The sequence below is a fragment of the Tursiops truncatus genome, chromosome 12, assembly GCF_011762595.2.
Source record: "Tursiops truncatus isolate mTurTru1 chromosome 12, mTurTru1.mat.Y, whole genome shotgun sequence".
Lineage (NCBI taxonomy): Eukaryota > Metazoa > Chordata > Mammalia > Artiodactyla > Delphinidae > Tursiops > Tursiops truncatus.
Window position 1 is genome coordinate 86,887,849 of NC_047045.1, and position 20,896 is coordinate 86,908,744.

A 20,896-nucleotide genomic window follows, 5' to 3' on the forward strand; every position below is an offset into this window, starting at 1 on the left:
TGCAAGGGGGCCTCTCCTTGTCCCTCCTCACCTTTTCCACCATGGGACCCAGTACAGACCAGGCCCACATCATGCAGGCCCTGGCCCCCCATCTGGGCTGGGCCTCGTCTCCCTTCGAGGCAGAAGTAGAGAAAACGGAGATTCGGAGGGACAAGGGAGTTTTGAGTATTTTCCTTCGCGCACCAGCTCCCGCTGTCAGAAGGCCTGTCCTGCTGGGGCCTTAGGGCATCAGAGCATCTCAGGTGAGGTCATCGCTACCCGCCCCCGAGAATCTGGGTTTCTACAGGTGATCCCTGCTCCTTCATCCCTGGGTAGACAGCAAGCACCACCCGGCTGCCCCCGGCACACAGCCCCCTGTGCTCAGCTAACACCATCCACTGACCTGCATTTTCCTCTTCAAAGAGTCCCCGAGGACACACACCCCTGCAGCCGAGGTGGCTCCCTGAGGCCTGGGCCGGGGTCGCTCCCCCTGAGCTGGACAGGCAGGCTGGTCGCGGGCCATGGTGGCTGCTGATGCCAACACACGGAAGCTTGGCAACCACTGTGAGCCCGTCGCCTGGGGAGGCCCCTGGAGCAATTAGCGTCCCAGGGGTATTTCCTGCCTTTCAAAACACAGGCCTCCGCGACAACAGGCAGGAGAAAGAACCGGGCCGGCTCTCTGCCCCACGGAGAGCCGGAGCCGCAGGTAGAGGGGCGCAGGGAGGAGGGCAGAGAGCGCGCAGGGATGGCGACTCGGTCGGAGAGGCTGGGGACGCACCCACCTACCTGACGGCTCAGACACACTGCGTGTCCTTAAGGGGGAGGCCATGAACACCGGGGAGATTGGGGGTCCTGCTGGTGTTCTGTCCCCGCTTACAGAAGGACGCAGGGGCATCACTCCAGTGCGCCCAGTGACTGGAACCTGAACTTGGACTCCAGCTGCAGACTGGACGCAGCGCGGGAGGGGAGGCCACCACCCCAACCTCCGGGGCAATGCGTCCTGGCAGTGGGAACACCCGCTGCCCTCTGCCTTCCTGCTCAGCACTCTTCACTGCATGAGTCAGCGAGGGCTGCGTAACAAACAGCCAGACTGAGGGCTCGGACAGCAGACACCTCATCTCACAGTCTGGAGGCTGGAAGTCCGAGACCAAGTGTGAGTAGGGCTGCTTTCTCCGGCCTCTCTCCTTGTCCTACCCCTGTGTCCTCACATGGTCGTCCCTCTGTGCGTGTCTATGCTCCGATCACCCTTCTTATAAGGACGCTACTCATGTGGGGTTAGGGCCCACCCTAATGACATCATTTTAATTTACTCGCCTTTGCAAAGGTCCCTTCTCCAAATATGGTCACATTCTGAGGCCCAGGAGGTGAGGGCTCTAACATGTGGACTTTGAGGGCATAGCTCAGCCCCTAACAAGGACTGGATCCACTTGCTGAGTCTCTGCTGGCCACTCATTCAGGGAGCAGGTGGGCACGGCCAGGGCCGCTGCTGTGAGCGTTACAAGCTCGCAGGTCTGTGCAGCCAATGCTCTTCCACCCACCTCAGGCCCTGGGGGACTCCAGGCCTGGCAGAGTCTCTAGCAGGTCACTGTCTAAAACGGTCTACCAAATGTGGAGATGGTAATGCATCGTCCCTACAAATACAGACGGCTCAGAAGACAGGGGCTGATAGGAAAGAGCCGTGGCACGTCCGTGGTGCTCCCGTGGGTGCCCAGTGAGGATGGCGCCAGGCAGTAGTACCCAGAGCGCCTGACAACAATCTCAGGATGACAGGGCTGCCTAGTGGCCACTGTGCGCTAAGGATGCCCCCTCCACGTCCCCCAGCAACGCCCGTCCTGAGTCCCGAGACGGAGTCCGTGTCCTCACACGGCAAACCTGCTCACCCTGGTTGCCGGGAGGCCTCGACACAGTGTGGACGCGGGGCACCCAGTGCACGCCCACGCCGGCCCTCCCGGGCCAGGGACCCTCCTGCTGGGTGTCTTTGCTGCCTCAGCAGAAGGACAGTGGGGCCTCCCGCTGTGGGGTGGCCAGAGCGAGAAGGAAGCCCGTGTCCCGACACAGGGTCCTCCAGGTGCACCACCCACGGGAAGGGGCGGATGCAGTAAAGCGGACCTGCCGCGTCGCTGTGACCCGTGAAGCTGGAAACCCCATAAATCCAAGCGCCCCGCGCTGAGTCACTCAAAACTGGCCCAGGGGTGCGATCTCCCTCTTGCTGTGTAGAGTGGGATCACATCCAGAGAGGAAGCACAGCTCTCGGGGGACAGATTCTATTTGCCCTAAACAGAGGTGGGGCTGCATCCTGGCCACACTGAAGGTGTGAAATGTCCCTCCTTGGGGTGTCAGCAAACCGCTGAGCTCACCAGGCTTAAGACCTGCAGCTACAGGTCACGGCAGCCTCCTGGGGTCAGTGGGGAATCAGCACAGAAATAAGACATTACAGCGTTAGTTCGGCAAACCCCACGCTGCCCTGAAAACTTCACAGTTGTGACTTCAACAAATACCGTATGCTAACACATATATATGGAATCTAAGAAAAAAAAAGTCATGAAGAACCTAGGACTAAGATGGGAATAAAGACACAGACCTACTGGAGAATGGACTTGAGGATATGGGGAGGGGGAAGGGAAAGCTGGGACGAAGTGAGAGAGAGTCATGGACACATACACACTACCAAACGTAAAATGGATAGCTAGTGGGAAGCAGCCGCATAGCACAGGGAGATCAGCTTGGTGCTTTGTGACCACCTAGAGGGGTGGGATAGGGAGGGTGGGAGGGAGACGCAAGAGGGAAGAGATATGGGAACATATGTATATGGATAACTGATTCACTTTGTTATAAAGCAGAAACTAACACACCATTGTAAAGCAATTATACTCCAATAAAGATGTTAAAAAAAAAAAAAGCTGTCAGCTTATTCTTCGTAGGTGAGGTGTGGGAAGACCCTGTGGCCAGGAGCGATCAGATGGAGAATCTCACAGGCCAAGGGGACGGATTATTCCAGGGGAGGGGACTGCACAGTCCTGTGTCAACCCCAGTCACGGGGGGGCTTCTCTAGGTTCGCTGCGGGCAACCTGCTCCACTGCAGGAGACGGTCAGCACGTGCCTGAACCCTCAGAGGGGAGCCTGAAGCTGGTATGGGCCTGTCTGTCTCAGGGCCTGTCCCCATGGAGAACTGCCCTTCGGTGACAGATTCCAGAGGCTGAAAGCAGGCAGGGACGAGGACCCTGTCTTCCGCTGGACCGCCTGTGTGAGGACCTGAGTCTGAAACAGCCGGCGGCCACCAGGTGGAACCTGGGAAGAACCCACCCAGGCCAGGAGCCCGGATGGAGAGTGTCTCTGAACTCTGAATCACGGATTTCTAAGTTTTCAGTTTGTGAGCCCCGTAAGTTCCCGTTTTTTGCTCAAGCCAGATGTACCGGATTTTGTATCACTAGTGGATTCTAATACCTAGCTGATTTAGGGGGTTTTATGCAAAGCCAAACAGACGCACAGACTCCTGGAAATCTATAGACCAAACAGAATGGTCTTCGTGACATTCACAGTCATACCCGAGGAGCAAAGAAAATCCTGAAAGGCAGAAGCCAGTCATCTCATGAAAAGGGGCCTAAAGAACAGAGAGGCAAGACCAGGCAGGGGCTGTGCAGACTGCGAGTTACCGCTTTCTTCCTGTCCAAACAAGAGGGCATTTAGTCTGCACCTGGCTGTTGACATTTTAAAAATCTTGCTCTAAAGGCTGTATCAACGGCTCATGTGCATTTACTAGAAACTAGATCCAATCGATGCATATCATTTTACATAAAGACTTCGTTTCTGTGTTAGTTATTAATAATCTGTGACCCTCCAGACAGGGCTAGCCTTAGTCACCTGGGCAGTACCCACCTAAGGCCCATCTGTACACATGCTGGAGACTTCACACAGGGGCACAGCCTCTGAGTCGTGGGTCTGTGAAGCACACCCACGACGTTGAAGGGAAAACTAGAGCACAGACAGTCTTTGAAAACTGCTGCTTCAGGTTCAAGAACGGCAGGAGGCACTTGAGTTTAAGGAGACAATTTACAATAAACAGAAAGAGAGAGAGAAATCTCATTTTATGCAGTAGATAGCAAACCTGTAGGGAGAGAGTTACTTCAAAAGATGACTCTGGTATAGAATATTAATGAGTTATTAAGTATTTAAATTAACTCAAGGACGGTAGATCCATAGTGAGTGATAAGGTTATCGCAGAAGAGGATGATTCTTGGCCTTGGAGACCGTTCACTATCTGTTGAGATTACCGCTCCCCCCCACATCCTCCCCACAGTTTTGTGCTGGTGTCGGTTCATTTCCTGGTGAACTCTGGGCCAGATGGATGGATGCTCTTGGGGACGATTTACTTGGGAGGTTGCCGAGGCCCCATCCCTGATCCTCGTAGCAAGCCTTATGTATTCTGCTAGGAGCTAAATATTTCCATGCACCAACTGCACCCGGCCTACTTGCTCTGATACACAGGGCCCAATCCTGAAGTTTATTCTGTGGGTGTAGTCACTGCGGAGGGCAGAAACAAGATGCCGTTTCCCTTGCATTAGAAACGAACTCCTCTCGTCTGCAGTTATGCTATTTCTGTATCTCACTCCTCAGCATCATTTATCTAGGGCACAGGGGCTGACTGTCCTGCAAGACTGTAAGCTGCTGAGCGTAAGCCCACCTGTCTGTTAGGGCTGTACCCCCAGACTCCAGTTGGTGCAAATCAATTGCCCCGTCGATAAGTATTCATGGAGGGGACGGACCATCGTCCTCAGGCAGAGCAAGGAGATGCCATCTCTTACGGTTATATAGCGGGACTCACCCAATTTTCTTTGTCCATTTCAAAATAAACCTCTTGCAACTAAAACTTTAGCCATAACTTCAGAAAATTAATCTCTGTAAAGACCCTATATCTTAAAATCTCTGTTATATTTTCCAAGGCAGGGGCCGTCTCAGTATTTTCTTGATACCGCCCTGCATGACAGAAAGTGGACCCACGTTTCTTTCCCCTCTGTTTTCAAACCGCCACAAACAAGGGGTTTTCAGAGCCACAAGGATGGCCCCGAAGCTACTGGAGTCACACCCACAGTAAGAACACTGACCCTTTCCTCCCTGGATTCTAGCTGCTGACCTTCTTAACCCTGTCTCTTCAGCTTCTCTGAAGCTTCGCTGCTGTGAACTTCCTCGGAACGTAAGTTCTCATTGAACACACGGGAAGAGAGAATCAGTAAGTTGGCAAATGTTCATTGGATACTTTTGCAGCCCCGCCCTCTCCTCCTTGACGTGGGTCATGTATTTCTGCAGCCACTTTTTAACAATTCAAATAGCAAATGTTTGGGATTAGCTGTCTTCACATCATCTCTAATATAAACTGCTTTTTAAAATGCGTCTCTGGGGCTTCCCTGGTGGCGCAGTGGTTGGGAGTCCGCCTGCCGATGCAGGGGACACGGGTTCGTGCCCCGGTCTGGGAAGATCCCACATGCCGCACAGCGGCTGGGCCCGTGGGCCATGGCCTCTGAGCCTGCGCGTCTGGAGCCTGTGCTCCGCAACGGGAGAGGCCGCAACAATGAGAGGCCCGCGTACCGCAAAAAAACAAAAACAAAAATGCATCTCTGTCCGTGGCTCTTAAATGTGGTAGAAATCTGTCACAATTTTACGTTTTTAAGACAACACAATTACATTTCTCCTCCCTAATCCAAGCAAGTCAAAACTTTGCTTACACTTTATATCACAAAATAGCTGTGCATGATGCTGTCAGAAGTTTTCCTCTCATCCTTCATTAAACACAAAGTGTCCTATATTTATATAAAAATCACCGTCTCTGGTTGACCCTATGCAGCGTTCTTCCACAGCTGTCTTTTCTCATGTTGTAGAAGCACAAAGCATACCGACTCAGATGGCTCTGCTCAGATGGCTCTGAGTTTGGAAATGGACCCACAGGGAAAAGATGAACTGCTGTCAGCATGGGAACCCATCACATCGTTGGAAATCCATTTGGACTGCTACTTACATAGACTGTTAACGTGATGTGCGACTATCACGAAGTTCCTATTATTATTACAGGCAGTGTGACTGTGAAACAGCCCTCAATATCTGTGAAACTGGAAAAACATCCAGACTGCCCTGCCCGTGGGCTATCAGGGGTTAACCATGAAAACATGAAGATGCTCACTTACCCGAAATTTTAGGACAATCAGTGTCAGTAACCTAGTAATCCAACGCAACAATGATGAGGAACCCAGATTCTGGGAGACACCTTTGCTCAGCTGCGCGCTTCACCTGTAACGCGCTCCTTTGCTGCCCCCCAGGCTGGGCGGCCCCAGACCTGCAGCCCTTAGCTATTTCAGCCCCTCGCAGGACAGGGCACGTAGCACCGCAGCCTCTCCTTAAAGCAGAATCTGTGTGGTCTTTGCTTTCATTACAGTCACTCCTGTGCCCGTCCTCACCTGGAGTGGTTTCTCAATTTCAACTTGGTCCTACTACTGTCTCATTGCCCACAACATACCTGCTGAAAGTTTCAAAAACAACTAACAGTGTTTTAAAGTCCAGGTTTCATTATTATTATTTAGGTATGGCCAGGCCAGTGGATCAGGAGACAACGACCACTGAGAAGACGGTTTGTTACCCACAGTTCCCAAGAGGGAAGGAGGCCCCTGGCTCCCTGTGTGGGGAGGACCACGGAGGGAGGCCGGCCAGTCAGGAGGTGGGAGGAGGGCGGGGGTGAGCCTTTACTGTAGTTTCCACAGGAAGGAACAGGCACGGCTGGGTGAGCAAAGCTCAGCACAGGCTAGTCTGAACCCCTCCCGGGGCTGTCCCCAGCCGTCGGGTACCTGGCCCTGGGGTGATCAGGGCAGGGGACGGTGGCCTGGAGTGGGAGAGCACCGCAGAGCGAATGGTTAGGGTGTGGGCTCTGGGTGGTTGGTCTGTATACGGAAGGTGCTCTCCCGAGCAAGGGATTTGGAATCTGCCTTCGCTAGCCCGTTGGGACAGCGCGGTCACTCCGGGGTCAGCAGCCCCATAATACACACAGGGTTAACACAGGCGGGGAGACACACTTCCAGCCCTCGAGCGGCTCTGCTGAACCCTCCCCACCATGGGATAAAGGGAAGGGCTCAGGAGTGGGTGTCCGAAGCTTCAGGTCTGGCCCAGGCTCTGCCACTCACTCACCCTGTGATCTTGGGCAAAAGGCATTTCAGCTTCTCAGGCCCCCAGTCCCTTCATCTAGAAAATGAAGTGTATGGGCTGTGAGATTTCTAAGACCTCTTCCAGCTTCCAAATGTTATGAGCCCCTCCTCGTAACCTGCAACATAGAGAATCTGCACTCCTGTACTTGTCAAGGAACCCAAACTAAATCCTAACAAAATTTATGGATTTCCTCCCCAAAGCTACGGAGAACTGTCTGGGGGTGTGACATCAGACGGCTTCAAATGTCCCTGGATGATGCAGCTCTCCAGAGAGCTGTTTACCTGAACCACATACAGCTGACTTTGGATAGAAGTGCTTTTCTGCTCTGTATTTTAATCTGACCCCCTCCGCTTACAATTCACAGCATTACAAAAGGCATTACTGAGAAACGTGCTGCACTTCACAGAGGCTACCCTTAGGCATACCGTTCACTGCACTTACGCGGTGCCCTCTTTAGGAGGACCCGCGGGAGATGCTCCTCTCTGGGCTCAGGGACAGAAAGAGATGTGTCCACCCGAACAACTGGGTCTGGGCTTTTGTCTGCGGTGTGAGCTCACACTGTGTCCAGCCCTGGGAAGCCAGCAAGCTCAGAGCTGGCCCCAGCCTGCTGTGCCTTGCTTCCTTTGCCTCAATATCTGCATTTACTCACTTTTTAACCTCTTATGGAATATATCTGCTAACTTTATCGATGTCTTTGGGAATAAGAAGGGGTTTCAGTAAGGAAATACTCCCAGAGATGTGAGGTTCACTTACATCAGAGCAAAGGGCCACATGGGGAGTGAGGGTAAGGACGTTGCAGACGTAAGGGCTGGGCTGGGTGAGGGGCTGGGAGCCAGAGGGTGAGGCTTTTACAAGCAGATCTGTTCGTGCTTCTGAAAGCGGGCATGTGCCCGTTCCTTAACGCCTCAGTTTCCTTAACCCCCAAACTGGAAGGAAACGACTTTCATTTCCCTTTATAAAATCATTAGAAATATCATTTCAGGAGTGATTTTAAAGTGAAACATAAGTTTAGTTCAATATTATATTTTCACGCATACAGATCTACACATAAAGAATATTTATTAACCACAAGTTTGCAATATATGCATATGCACACCTAGAGATAGTTACTAAAACAAGAGAATCAGAACATTTCTTCCCCAACTTAAAAAAAGTTATATGCACGTTGTTGGAAAGTCACAGATTTTTTTCAAAAAAGTGTTATGACTCACAAATCCTATACCCCTGCGTATGTCTGTGATTTTTAAAACCCTGTATTTCACACCTATCGTTTTTAAAGACAGTTATATGAGATACAATTCAAAGTAATTTCTCTAACAAATCCAGAGAACAGACTGCAGGAATTATTCTGCATGACCTGGTTTGGACTGTAATCTGAGGCATACTTATTACATATGACTATTATGTGTTTGAGTTATTTCACTTAAAAACGGGCAAACTCGGCAGGGTGGGGCAGAAGGAATGGGGAGTTATAATTTCATGGGCACAGAGTTTCAGTTCGGGAAGACGAAAACGTTCTGGAGACGGACAGTGGTGACGGCTGCACAACAATGTGAATGTACTTAATACCACTGAAAGTGGCTAAAATGGTAACTTTCATGTTATGCATATTTTACTACAATAAAAAGGTTCTAAAAAAGGCAAAAAAAATGTTTTTAAGGGCAACTTCTAAATCTGATTCTCTTCACCTTTCAGTAACTTTACCTTTTAGTAACAGCTTCAATAAACATCAACTTTGTCACATTTTCTCCCCTTCGCTTCTAAAATTGCAGGAAAATGACTGAGTGGCCCCGGTTCCCCTCGACTGTGAAAGCACACGAGAGCATAAGATTAAATCCATTCGGGCTGTAACACAACCTCAAAAAGAGGGCGACCGCCTTCACCCCAGCTGCCGACCTGCTCTTTGCCTCCATCTGTGACCTGTGACCCTTTCACATTTAAGGACACACAGAATTTCACTCTGTCCCAGAAAACAACTTTCGAACTTGCCCTTCACCTGCCAAGATCTGTCACATTATCAGTTTCCCAGCAGAAAATAAAAACCGTCAAAACTTCCCCGGACCCCAGTTCCAGTGCGAGGGCTCGCCCTACCTTTCTGAGAAACAGTTTCTGCAGCTTCTTGCGCGGCAGCCCGATCATCCTCCGTCCCCTCCGTCCGCAGGCCCAGGGGCTGCTGGGCTGGTCTGAGCCATCGCGCGTCCCGCATCCCGCATCGCCGCCTCCTCCCATCCTGCATCCCGGCCACCGCCCAGGACCACGCCCCCCGCCCTCCCCCACGTCCCCGCCCCTCCCCTCCCCCAGCAGAGGACGTCCGCGGGGCTGGCAGGGCTCTGGCGGCGGGACGCACGTGCTCTGGCCGCAGCCCAGACAGCCTGCGCGCCCACCGGGGGAGAAGGAGCGGAGAACCAGCCCCCAGGCTGCCCGCGTCCGTCTCCTCGCAGAGTTAACGCGCAGCGCTCGCAGCCTCAACAGGTGTACCCGGCCTCCGGCCGAATCGCCGAAGCCGGAGTCCACGTGGACCGAGTCAAGTGGTCAAAACTGGGAAATTTTCAGAGACGCCACGAGGGGCGGGCTGTGAGCCCCTCGCCGCAGCACACCTGCCACCTGCCGGCGCGCGAAAGGCACCCCCAGGCACTGAGAGAAGGAGACAGATAGAGGAGGGGGCAAAATGAAAAACGGTGGCTTGTTTTTTCAGGTGGCGCCGGGGTCAACTAATGCGCACCGATTGTGCAAGGTTTGCGTTATCCGGTGTTATTAGTCCTTTAAGTAATCCTTCCACATGGACGCCTAGACAAACACACTCACACATGCACACACACACCTGCACACGCACGCACACAACACTCACACATGCACACGTGCACACACGTGCACAGGTGCACGCTCTCCCATGCACATGCACTTTTTCTCTCCATCTGCTGCAGGCCAACTTGGAGTATGTCCCATGTGGGTAACAAAAAAGTCTGCTTTGCCTTCCCTGTGAAAACTGAATCCCTATGTTTCCTCCAGAACGATCAGCCCTGTATGGCTGTGCGTCAAGCTGTGTCTCGGTACAGCCAGAAGCACGCAAGGTGTAGCATCAAAGCAACCTCTGAGAGGAGAGCAGCAGCTCAGAGGTGGACCTTTGCTGGTTAAGAGTTTCCTTTTTTAAGCTTCTTTTTAATACATAAACAGGCTCCTCCTCTGAAGACCTAAACATGAAATATGAAAAAACTACCAACTAACAATCAGCTTTTTAGGTGATGGATAATACAAGTCATGGTTAAGGGTGTGGGTGTAAAAATATATTGGTATAAAATGATAGGGCCTGAAAAGAAGGAATTGAAGATAAAGAGGATATTCAAGACTGAAATGGACAGAAATGGCCCAGATTTGGGGCAGTGCACAGCCCTGCTCATCTCGTCCTTTAATATGTTAAACACATCTTTCCAATCAAATGAAAATGGCTGAAGTACAGTTGTTGTTTCTCAAGTGGTTGCTATTCCAGGAAATTTGTTCTTCCAAAACAACTTATCATTCATTCCATTGCTTCTGGAGCACATATTCTATACGTTCTTTTTCCTGAATAGGAGAATTGATTAACACGCATTTATCCAAGTAAACGTTGTATCTGTCTGTCTGAACAACCCCGACCTAAAATTATCAGACTCTTTGTAACACTATCCTAACTGCAGTTCAATTCAAACTTCCACAGGAATTAAAAGGTAATTATCTCGGGCTTAATCCTTTGGAAAATGCATTAGCAAAAACATGGGGTCTTGGGTCTCTGGCTAAGCCACGGTCATGTCAGATCTAGTGGCTTTGCAATAGAAACCCTTCACTGCCAATGGAATTTAACGGCAGGTATGTGTAAGTATGTGAACTGAATGTTGCCATGGTGACGATAGCAAGAAATTGCCTTTTATTTTATGCCATAGAAAATTGTCATGACAATCTTGGCTTACTCATCTTCCAAATACATTTTTAAGAGAAATTATTTTGAAAAACAGCTACCACTGTTTTCTGGTCCCTGCTTGAAAGGAACCGCTATCAGACTGGGCATCTGCCCTCCAGCAGCCGAATCAAAAATGCTGGCACGATCCAGCCCAGGAAATAAACCGCCATCCCCACCCTAAAACGCACCCATCTTGTGTTTCCATGACACCATAACGTCAACTTCGAAGCATCAGGCCGTGGCTTCCTTCACAAAACCTAGAATTCCACTTCTCTGGGCCCCCAAGGGATCAGACAGACATCTCAGAGCTGTAGTGTCCAAAGCCACCCCATGTGCTCACCACGTCTTTCCTCTTCCCAGGCCCAGGATGCAGGCGGGTTGGTTAGGATGGGACCACGTGGCTGAGTCCTCACAGCTGGGATCAGGAGTGCAAGTGACGTTAAAAGGGCATGGGCTTCCCTGGTGGCACTGTGGTTGGGAATCTGCCTGCTAATGCAGGGGACACGGGTTCGAGTCCTGGGCCGGGAAGATCCCACATGCCGCGGAGCAACTGGGCCCGTGAGCCATGGCCGCTGAGCCTGCGCGTCCGGAGCCTGTGCTCCGCCATGGGAGAGGCCACAGCAGTGAGAGGCCCGCGTACCGCGATGAAGAGTGGCCCCCGCTTGCCACAACTCGAGAAAGCCCTCACACAGAGATGAAGACCCAACACAGCCAAAAATAAATAAATAAAAAGCCAAGCATTTGAAGCCCTTTAAAAAATAAAATAAAAAATAAATGTACACGTGGTAGAGCTTGCAAGTATGAACACCACGATGAATCAATTCATTTCATTTAGAGGCACTGAAGGATTCATGCAGCTTTGCTCAATGCATGGATAACAAAAACGCAACCACTGTGATGTGGGTGGGCGGCCTGTGATTTACTATTGTTGTTTTTATTTTAAACAAGGAGTCTCATACTAAAAAAAAAAAAAAAAAATTGGGGACCCGCTGACTTAGAGGTCCTGGAGCAAAGAGCAGGATCTAGGAGGAGCCCAATTTCTTGCCTCAGAGTTACTGACTTCCAGGCTTAGCTGAACCCTGCTTGATGTCGTTTGGTTAGCATGGAAAAAGTGGAGGCTAAGAGTAATTTCAAATTGTTTTTGAGTCATCAAAGGGTTATATGAAGAGAATGTAAAAATGTTATTTACTTCTACAAAAGAAATCACAGGAGAAAACCGTCTTTGATTTTGGCAAATGTCTACAACTTAGCACCATCACTGGGCTAAGACCCTAAAGCCACAGAGCTCAGGTTCAAGTCTCAGCTCCACCCTCGGCTGTGCGACCCTGAGCAGTAACTGCCTCAGTGTTCCCACCTGTAAAACGGGGACAGTAACGATCACGGTGACTACTTCATACGGATGTGAGCATTAAGGAGTTAATGTCTGTAAGGTGCTTAGAGCAGTGCCTGGGACATAAAAGTATTATACAAGGGTTTGTTAAACAAATTAAAGGAAACCAAAAAATAAGTAAATAATAAAAACCAAAGAAATCAACAAAGCAAGAGATACAAATGTCCTTTTATTTTGAGAAAGAGCAAAATATCAAGTAGTCCTTTAAAGATTTTTCCTCAAATTTATGACCTCATGATTCGGTTTTTGTCCACACGTCCACCATCCAATACTGATTATATCACACATAATGCTTTTCAAGAACTCCTCTAAGATCATTCATTTTAGGATTCTTACTGTTTAGCTAGAAAGAGTGGAAAGCACGCAGAGTTCTAAATGGAAGGGACATGTGTGGAGTCTGCGGACACCAGGGCTGCTGTCAGTGTCTTAACACCGAGCATGGGGTCACACCCGCACTTTGGGGATCACTGCTCAGGGGCTGGTGACCCCCCAGTGGGGGAGGGGTATAGATGGCCCTCCTGGCGCACGGGAGCTGAGAGCACATTGGGGTTTAGGTACACTTCAGGGATGGGTGGAAGAAAGGGACCCAAAGGAGAGGGCCCACAAGGAAGAACCACAAGGCAAGGGGAAGCCAGGGGCCTGACCCACCACCGCTAAAGGGAGCGGGCGTTCCCGAGAGGGAGTGTGGTCCACGCTACCGCCGCTGCTGGAAGATCAAGCTGGAAACGTACCAGGAGGTCATGCAGGGGATCTAGCAACACGGAGCACGTTTCCCTTCTCATAAGAGCGGCTGTGGTGAGGTCGAAGCCACCGGAGTAGGTCACAGGCAGACAGAGAGGGCTGGGGGTGGGAAGGGGCGAAGCCGACACGCGGGGACGTCCCGACGGGAAGGCTGGTCAGCCCACCGCCAGCAGGTGTGCAGGAGCGGGGGCGGCGGGATGCTGGCCTTTTACCACCCGCTCGAGTCAGGGCCATGAGCCTCCCCAAGCACTGGAGCTGGAGGGTCAACACTCTCAAAAGTGCAGTGGAAACCCTTGATGACGCATGAGCAACTTCTAATAACGCGAGCGGAACGTTTGTGAGAGAATCTGGAGACCACAAGCAACAAATATATCTACATGCTTGTGAACGTATCATTTGTATACTATGCATCTATGTATTTATAGAGAGAGTATATCTGTGTGTGTTTATGTACATGTGTAAATATATACATGGAAGAAAAACTAAGCACTTAGAAGATCTGACAGTTTATCTCCTGTTCAGCTCCATCCTTTCACAGCCACCCAGCCAGGTGACCTGGCCTCTAACCGAAGTCATATTTACCAAGTGGCCGAGGGGGGCGAGGGTAGGACTGCGCCCCAGGTCCGTGAGCTTCCGGTCTGGTCCTCTTCTCATCCTACAACGTGACCACACTGCTGGCCAAAGCCAGTGCTGTAACGAACGGTATGAAGAACGGTCGCTGTGTGCTGTGGAAGGGAAGCATCCCCGAGTAAAATCATATGAGAAGCACCACAGGACCAGGGCGACATTATGCCTCCGAGAAAGGAGTATGGAGAGCTCTTTCTGTTGAACCAGTCGCGGGTGTTGACATCGTTAAGGCCTGGGGCATCTCTAGCCCAGTAAGTTGTGATTCCCAGGCTATGCTCCACAGAAAACCAAGGGCTGGGGAAAGCTCCCGGGCGTCGCCGGGGCCACTGCTGGCTGCTGTTCCGCAGGTGCGTCAGGTACGGCTGGCCGGCCAAGCAGCTCCACACTCTGACATTTTTTTTTTTTAATAAATTTATTTATTTATTTTTGGCTGCGTTGGGTCTTTGTTTCTGTGCGCAGGCTTTCTCTAGTTGTGGTGCGCGGGGCTACTCTTCACTGCAGTGCACGGGCTTCTCATGGTGGTGGCTTCTCTTGTTGCGGAACACAGCCTCTAGGCACATGGGCTTCAGTAGTTGTGGCTCACGGGCTTCAATAGTTGTGGCTCAAGGGCTCTAGAGCACAGGCGCAGTAGTTGTGGTGCATGGGCTTCGTTGCTCCGCAGCATGTGGGATCTTCCCGGACCAGGGCTCGAACCCATGTCCCCTGAACTGGCAGGAGGATTCTCAACCACTGCGCCACCAGGGAAGCCCCTCCACTCTGACATTTTTAATCCTCCCTGGAGTCACTGCATCTGTAGCTGATCGACAGGCCGGGTGCACACTAGTATAGAGCCTCATACAAGGCCAACTTGTAATAAAACAATAGTAGCTTTGTTTAACTTTTAGGAGATTATAAAAGATAGCTATGATTTCCCATGGCTCTTTTTTCCCCCATGAGACCATGATTTAGAAAATGCTACCCTAAACTGCAGTACCAGGTGTAAGATGGCGAGCTGGCATTTAGAAGAGAGAACTGAAAAGCTTCCTGCTTGTTTGAAAGACACAAGACTAAGCATCACCTTTTGGTTGTACTGACCTCCAGTCCCTCGTCTGTACGAGCAGTAACAACAGTAAGGGAACAGTGACCCCGTGAAGCTGCCTGACCGATGGTAGGTACACAGCTCGATGAGTGGAGGGAGTGAGTAGGAAGTGAGGTGCTGGCCTTCACGACGGCACAGTCCTAATGCCGTTAGAAATAAACAGAGCACTTCCTCCTTCTCTGATTCGCCACAGGGCAATGTCATTACAGCCCTGATTATGACTGAGACATTTACAAGGTGAACTGCGAATGTCACGCAGAAATCTCAAACCCTTTGGGTTGCTTGGGTGTATAATCATGGTGACAACTCTTACGCTGCAGAGCAAATCGCAATGACTTGTCAATTAATGAACTGACTACTTTTTTTCATGCCATTTGTCACTAAATGCCACTAAACTTCCCCTTCAGTTGGTGAAATTATGTAAGCTATTAGTGTTAGCCATCTGTTATTAAATCCCAGACATCTGTAATATAATCATCACCCAATGATTACAGTTATTTTAATATTTTTAGGATGACTTGAGTCTTGGCTAATTATTTCTTAAGATATGATTATTGCATTAGCAGTTTAGATTTCTTTGGAAATTATAGAAAAGCATGAGGAAGAAAAAAGGATCACCTGGGATCCTAGAACATAATGAACAGGCTTAGGAATTCTGGGATTTTTTGGCCTGTAAATCTTGTCAGTTTTGGTTGGGGGATGGGAAGTAAGTTGTAGCTGAATACGTGAAAATTTGGGGTGAGTTTTGCCCTAAAATTAATGTTTAGTTTTTTCCCCAGATATCCCCAAAGGAAATTTAAAAGTATGACCTCGATCAAAGGATATTCCTAGCTCCACATGTGCCTCTGAATACTTAGCTAGTTTCCACTGAAGGGCTACATGCAGACTGGGAGAGATCGTCCTACAACTACGGAAATATAGGAATGAGACTGTATTTGTCTCTTTCGTGACTGTTCAAGGAGGGAATGAAAAAAAGTGCAGAGGTTGCACTGTGCTTCTTTCCAGTTGTAGGCATCTCCTCTGCTACCACCACTGCTCTGGAGCCGTCCCTTGGTGCCCCACCTGCCCCGTGGAGATGTCTGCACCCGTCCTTGTGACACTGCAGTCCTGACGTGCCTTCGTTTACCTGCCCCAGGTCTGCGATGGGGCGGGGGAGGCAATGTAACCCCTGCCCTGCACAGACGTCCACACACCCACTGTGGCCTGAATGCGGGAAGAGCCTTAACCCGGAGCTGAGTTAGTGGAGGTGGAGGCAGCTCAGCTCCACGGTAGAACTTCTGTCCCTGAAAACAGACTGAAAACCCAGATTCCTGCCTTTGATTCCCTCTGCTTCACACATCTGTTAATGTCACCCCTCACCGTCACCTCATCAACACTACCAACACGCAGAGTGCACCTGTGAGCATCAATTCATACGCTTCAGGATTCAGGGCAGAGGCAAGAAAAGATCTGATGAAAAAGACGCAGTAAAACAGAAAAATCACCCTTAATCCAGGGCTCCACATCCTCAGAGGATCAATATGGCCCTGGATGAGGAGCTTAAGGCATGGCCATTACAAGGCAAAACAGAAAAGAGAAGGCAGCCCATGCTCCCCTTTCAAACTGCGAAACTGAAAGCTCCTTTGTGACGCAGCTGGGGACTGTCTGTCATACAGGAGTGTCTCAGCCGGGCCTCCACTCGCCAGGAATTCCGGAGAAGAGGCGAGGCCGGGTTAATATTCCACCAATATTTATTGAGTGGCCACCATGTTCCACGCACACCAGCAGAGTTTTAACTAAGTTTCTTTTCAAAGGGTTAAGTTTGCGTCACCACCTTATTTAGTTGCATACTGAGGTATCTGGCAAAAGAATGGATTGTTTCAGAAATTATTAGGAATTAAAACAACATCAGAGCTTCTCTGGTGGCACAGTGGTTAAGAATCCGCCTGCCAATGAAGGGGACATGGGTTTGATCCCTGGTCCGGGAAGATCCCACGTGCCGCAGAGCAACTAAGCCCGTGCACCACAACTACTGAGCCTGGGCTCTAGAGCCCGCGAGCCACAACTACTGAAGAAGCCCGCGTGCCTAGAGCCCATGCCCCGCAACAAGAGAAGCCACCGCAATGAGAAGCCCACGCACCACAACAAAGAGTAGCCCCCGCTCGCCGCAACTAGAGAAAGCCCGTGCGCAGCAACGAAGACCCAACGCAGTCAAAAATAAAAAAACAAATAAATAAATAAATTTATATTAAAAAAAAAAACACCAAACAGGCACAACACAAACACACACACACCCTGATGTCAGGCAGGCGGTGGACAGGTGCGTGTGGGGCACAGGGCCTGACCTCACAACCGGGCACAGCCTTGGCCTTGCTTTTCATCTTCGTGCAAAACTGTATGTCTGTCCTCGTCTCCCCTGGTAAAGCTGCAGTCTGGCCTCAAGTCCTGCACAGTAATGACCAGGACTGGCCTCATTCCTCTGCTCCAAACAGCAGGAAACTGAGGGAACAATTGCTTTTTCTTTCTTATAAAGTTCCGCCCAATCAATAGCTCACTGAACAATCCACTCTCTAAAAAGGGCATGTGTGTTCATTCCACAGCAGTAAAAAAAAAAAAAAAAAAAAAAAAAAAGAGGAAAAAGAGGGAAAAGACCAAAACCACCCTTACAGGGGCAGAAGCTGCTCTAAAGAAGCCACCCTTCTGTCCTGTGCAGGGTGAGTGCTTGGGCAAAGAAATGTCCTCCCCTCGGAATTTTAACCTCCTCTGTCTCCTTTTTAAACTTCTTCTTATAAAACCAAATAAAGAGTGAAACCGTAATAGAGTAAGAGGAAATTCAATTCGCTGTTAAACAGGAGGCGGGTGGGGGGGGGGGGCGGTTATCATGTGAAAGATGCAAATGACTAATCGCTGTGTCAGCCAATCAGCATCTTCCACGACATTCCTGGTAAAATATCATTGTATTTCCTATCAAAGTTGTAAGGAGCACGTGCTCACACCCCAGCAGCTAAATCTGTGTTAGGATTTTAAACAGGAGCCCCTCTAATACTCTCAGTTGGTGTAACGATCTGTTCAACACAGAGTTTTGCAAAGTCTTATTAAAAATACATATGGAAAGAGAGGGGGAGAGAGAGAGGGAAAGGAAAACTGCTGTGATCCATGGCTGTCCTAGGACCTTTTCCACGCTTTCAGGTGCTCCCAGGCCTGATTCGTGGGTTTCATCCTCAATATAAGAAGGGACTCCTACTCATCATATTCAAGGTGGATCTGAAAACACGGCCAAGCATTTTCACCCACTGGAGGGCTAAGAGTCCTCGACGGGAGCAGGCCACCCCCAGCAGCTGCTCCCGGGCTCCCAGAAGCCTCGACTAGGAGGTGACCCAGGCCTGATGGAAACAACCACCCTCCCTGAAAAGCTTTGCAGTCCCGACCGTGGCTCTTACAGGTCACACCTTGTAGGCCTGGCCATCGATTGCAGAGGAAATGATGCCCAAGGGCCCCGCATCTCTATCCCACCCCAGTACCCAGTCCATCACCCACCAGACCCCTTTTATTTGCCTACGTTCATTTCTACGACCAAGAAAAGAGCAACGTGCTCCTCCTGAAACGTCACTCCTGTTCGCTGTGGCTGGTCTATACGGGGATCATACGATGAGACTTGATTTTTCCAACAGACACACAGTCCCTCCCACATCTGTGTGCTTCCGTATAAAGCCAAATGAAATTTTACTAAGAATCACCAGCTAGAGCTTAACTATGCTTTCCTTGAACAGGTTATAAACTAGACCTGGAAAAGGTTATGAGAAAAGTACAAAAGGTCAATGTCGTGCCACAACTCACTTTGCTTCCTGAGTTTACTAAAATTAGGACGCAGTTCAAAATAGTCCTGACATCTATCTAGTCACTTAGCTAAAATAATTAGAACCACCTTGATTTTATATAGCCATGTAAAAAACATTAATTTTTAATTCTACGGACACAATTTTTATGTCTAATAAGGAAATCTAACTCATACAGGCTGACAGCAGCGAGGACCTTTTTTTCAACCAAGTTGGGCTGTTGATAAAAATACAGTCAGACCCAGAGAGGAAAAGCCCAAGCGTGTAAAAGTAAAACCCTGGCATTCGGTGATAAGCATTGTTTGCACGCATACCGGCAACCAAATGCAAGCTCGGCCACTCACAGCCCCAGCTTCCTTTGCTCCAGGAATACAGGGCCTGGAACTACTGAGGCTCCGCACAGCCCCTGGGGACCCCCGACCCACGGTGAGTTGCTGAGAAGCCGTCCCTTCTTGGAGCAGCTCCCGACCTGCACGGGTTCCAGGGGGCCCACCACCTTGACAAGGCTGGTGAAACAGGACTATTAGAAAGATGCCAATATGCCGAAAACCAGGAGTCTTTCTGTCTAGGAGGAACAGAACGTAGTCTGACGCAATCACGTAGATTAAATAAGCCTGACCTGAACCCTGGCTTCTGTGACCTGTTTGGTAGCTACAGGGAACGGGCCCATCGCACCTGCCGTGCCTGTGGGGAATCTGCAGCCCCGACAATCACAGGTGCCTCGGCTTTGCTAGTACACGTAGCACTACTATGGCTGGGATCGTGGGAGCTGGAGAAACAAAACACCCAGAAAACCGCCTCATAAAATTCCTTATTTATAATGTGAGTATTCGAACCAGACAGCCGCTTGAAATACTACGAGAAACCTACCTCCATCTAAAACAATTCGTTTTAGGCCTAATTCCTACAAAAGCTTCTGATGGACCCTCAACACGCATGCAGTAGGATCCTGAAGCTGGCCGGCCGCCAGCCCACCAATCCCCAGGCAGACGGCATGCGACACCCGGCATCGCAGCCCTGCCTTGCTTTGGTATCTCACTTGCTGCTTTTAACGCCACGTATTGAGAAGGCACGTAGCAGAGTTTTAAAAGAATGGCTGCACATAAAATCACATCTATGATACCCCCAATGGCCCACAGACTCAGAATAAAGCTCTCAGTCTTCCTGGGAAAGCAGGATGACTTTCCCAGTTTGACGCACAAGGCAGACCCCTGCCGTACAAAGACGTTATTACACAACTCGCGTTTCTGTGTTTCACGCAGAACATCAAAGAATTTAAATTGTACTGTGTAGGGCTGTGCTCTTCTGAAAGCGCACCACAGCTGGCTCTGCTGGACTTCGGGCAGCGTAAAATAACCAAAGAAAATTGAAAAAGACTTCACGTTTAACATTAAAAAAATGTAACTGACATTTGCACGCAGGAAGATAAGCCAACGTGAGCGCTACTTACCTCAGCTGACGAGGCTGCCTTTGTCTCGAGCGAGCTTGGGTCACACTTGCCCTGTGGGAGCAGAAAGTGAAGAAAATTCCTTTAAGTCACAGGGCCTCGTTGACGGTAGCTCCTTAGTGAGGACAGTTACACGGACACTCACCAAGCCTGGCCGTTTTCTGCTTCTAAACATAAACCTCCACATGATTTTCAATAATTTGAGGAGTTTCACTAGCTTTCAGGAAGCCCTTCAGTAAACACTGAAAGAAGGGAACTGGCAACCTTTTGTGCAACTTTTACGATTCAGCCAGAGGAAGTGATGTTCCCATCACCAACCTCAAAACGCAACCAGAAAAAAAAAAGCCACTTGTTAATCTCCAAACGCACAGCATTTGACTAAGGAGCTGTGCTTATCACCAGGGGCTGGGCTAACGTCTTAAGGTGACTTCAAGGCCCTCCATCCTACAGAAGGTGTTCATTCCAGCTACAGGGGAGAAGAATTCGAATCTGTAAACAGGCTAAGGGACGCCTAATTAAAATTCCAAACATGTTCGGTCATCGGGGTTCAGCCTAGAGACACACACGTCGAGGACACTCTTCCTCTTCCCAAGCCTGTCTTTGGCTGGACTCAAAGTTTGAAATAACCTGAAGATTTTACTTAGGAATGTGACTTTAGGGTCTGGACAACAGAAATCACGCCTCTGCCCACTTCTGCACA

General features: G+C 49.9%; 1 protein-coding gene across 1 annotated transcript in view; it reads right to left on the reverse strand.

Annotated features, from left to right (window-relative positions):
* RPS6KA2 (ribosomal protein S6 kinase A2) overlaps positions 1-20,412 on the reverse strand; it is a 296,958-nt gene extending 276,546 nt beyond the window's left edge. Inside the window, exons 1-2 of the mRNA XM_033867965.2 lie at positions 20,342-20,412; positions 20,200-20,250 (exon numbers count right to left, since the gene is read on the reverse strand). Of these exons, the coding sequence (XP_033723856.1) occupies positions 20,200-20,250; positions 20,342-20,383 (93 nt within the window). The 5' untranslated portion in view covers positions 20,384-20,412. The remainder of the gene's footprint in view (positions 1-20,199; positions 20,251-20,341) is intronic.
* Between the last annotated feature and the right edge of the window lie 484 nt (positions 20,413-20,896).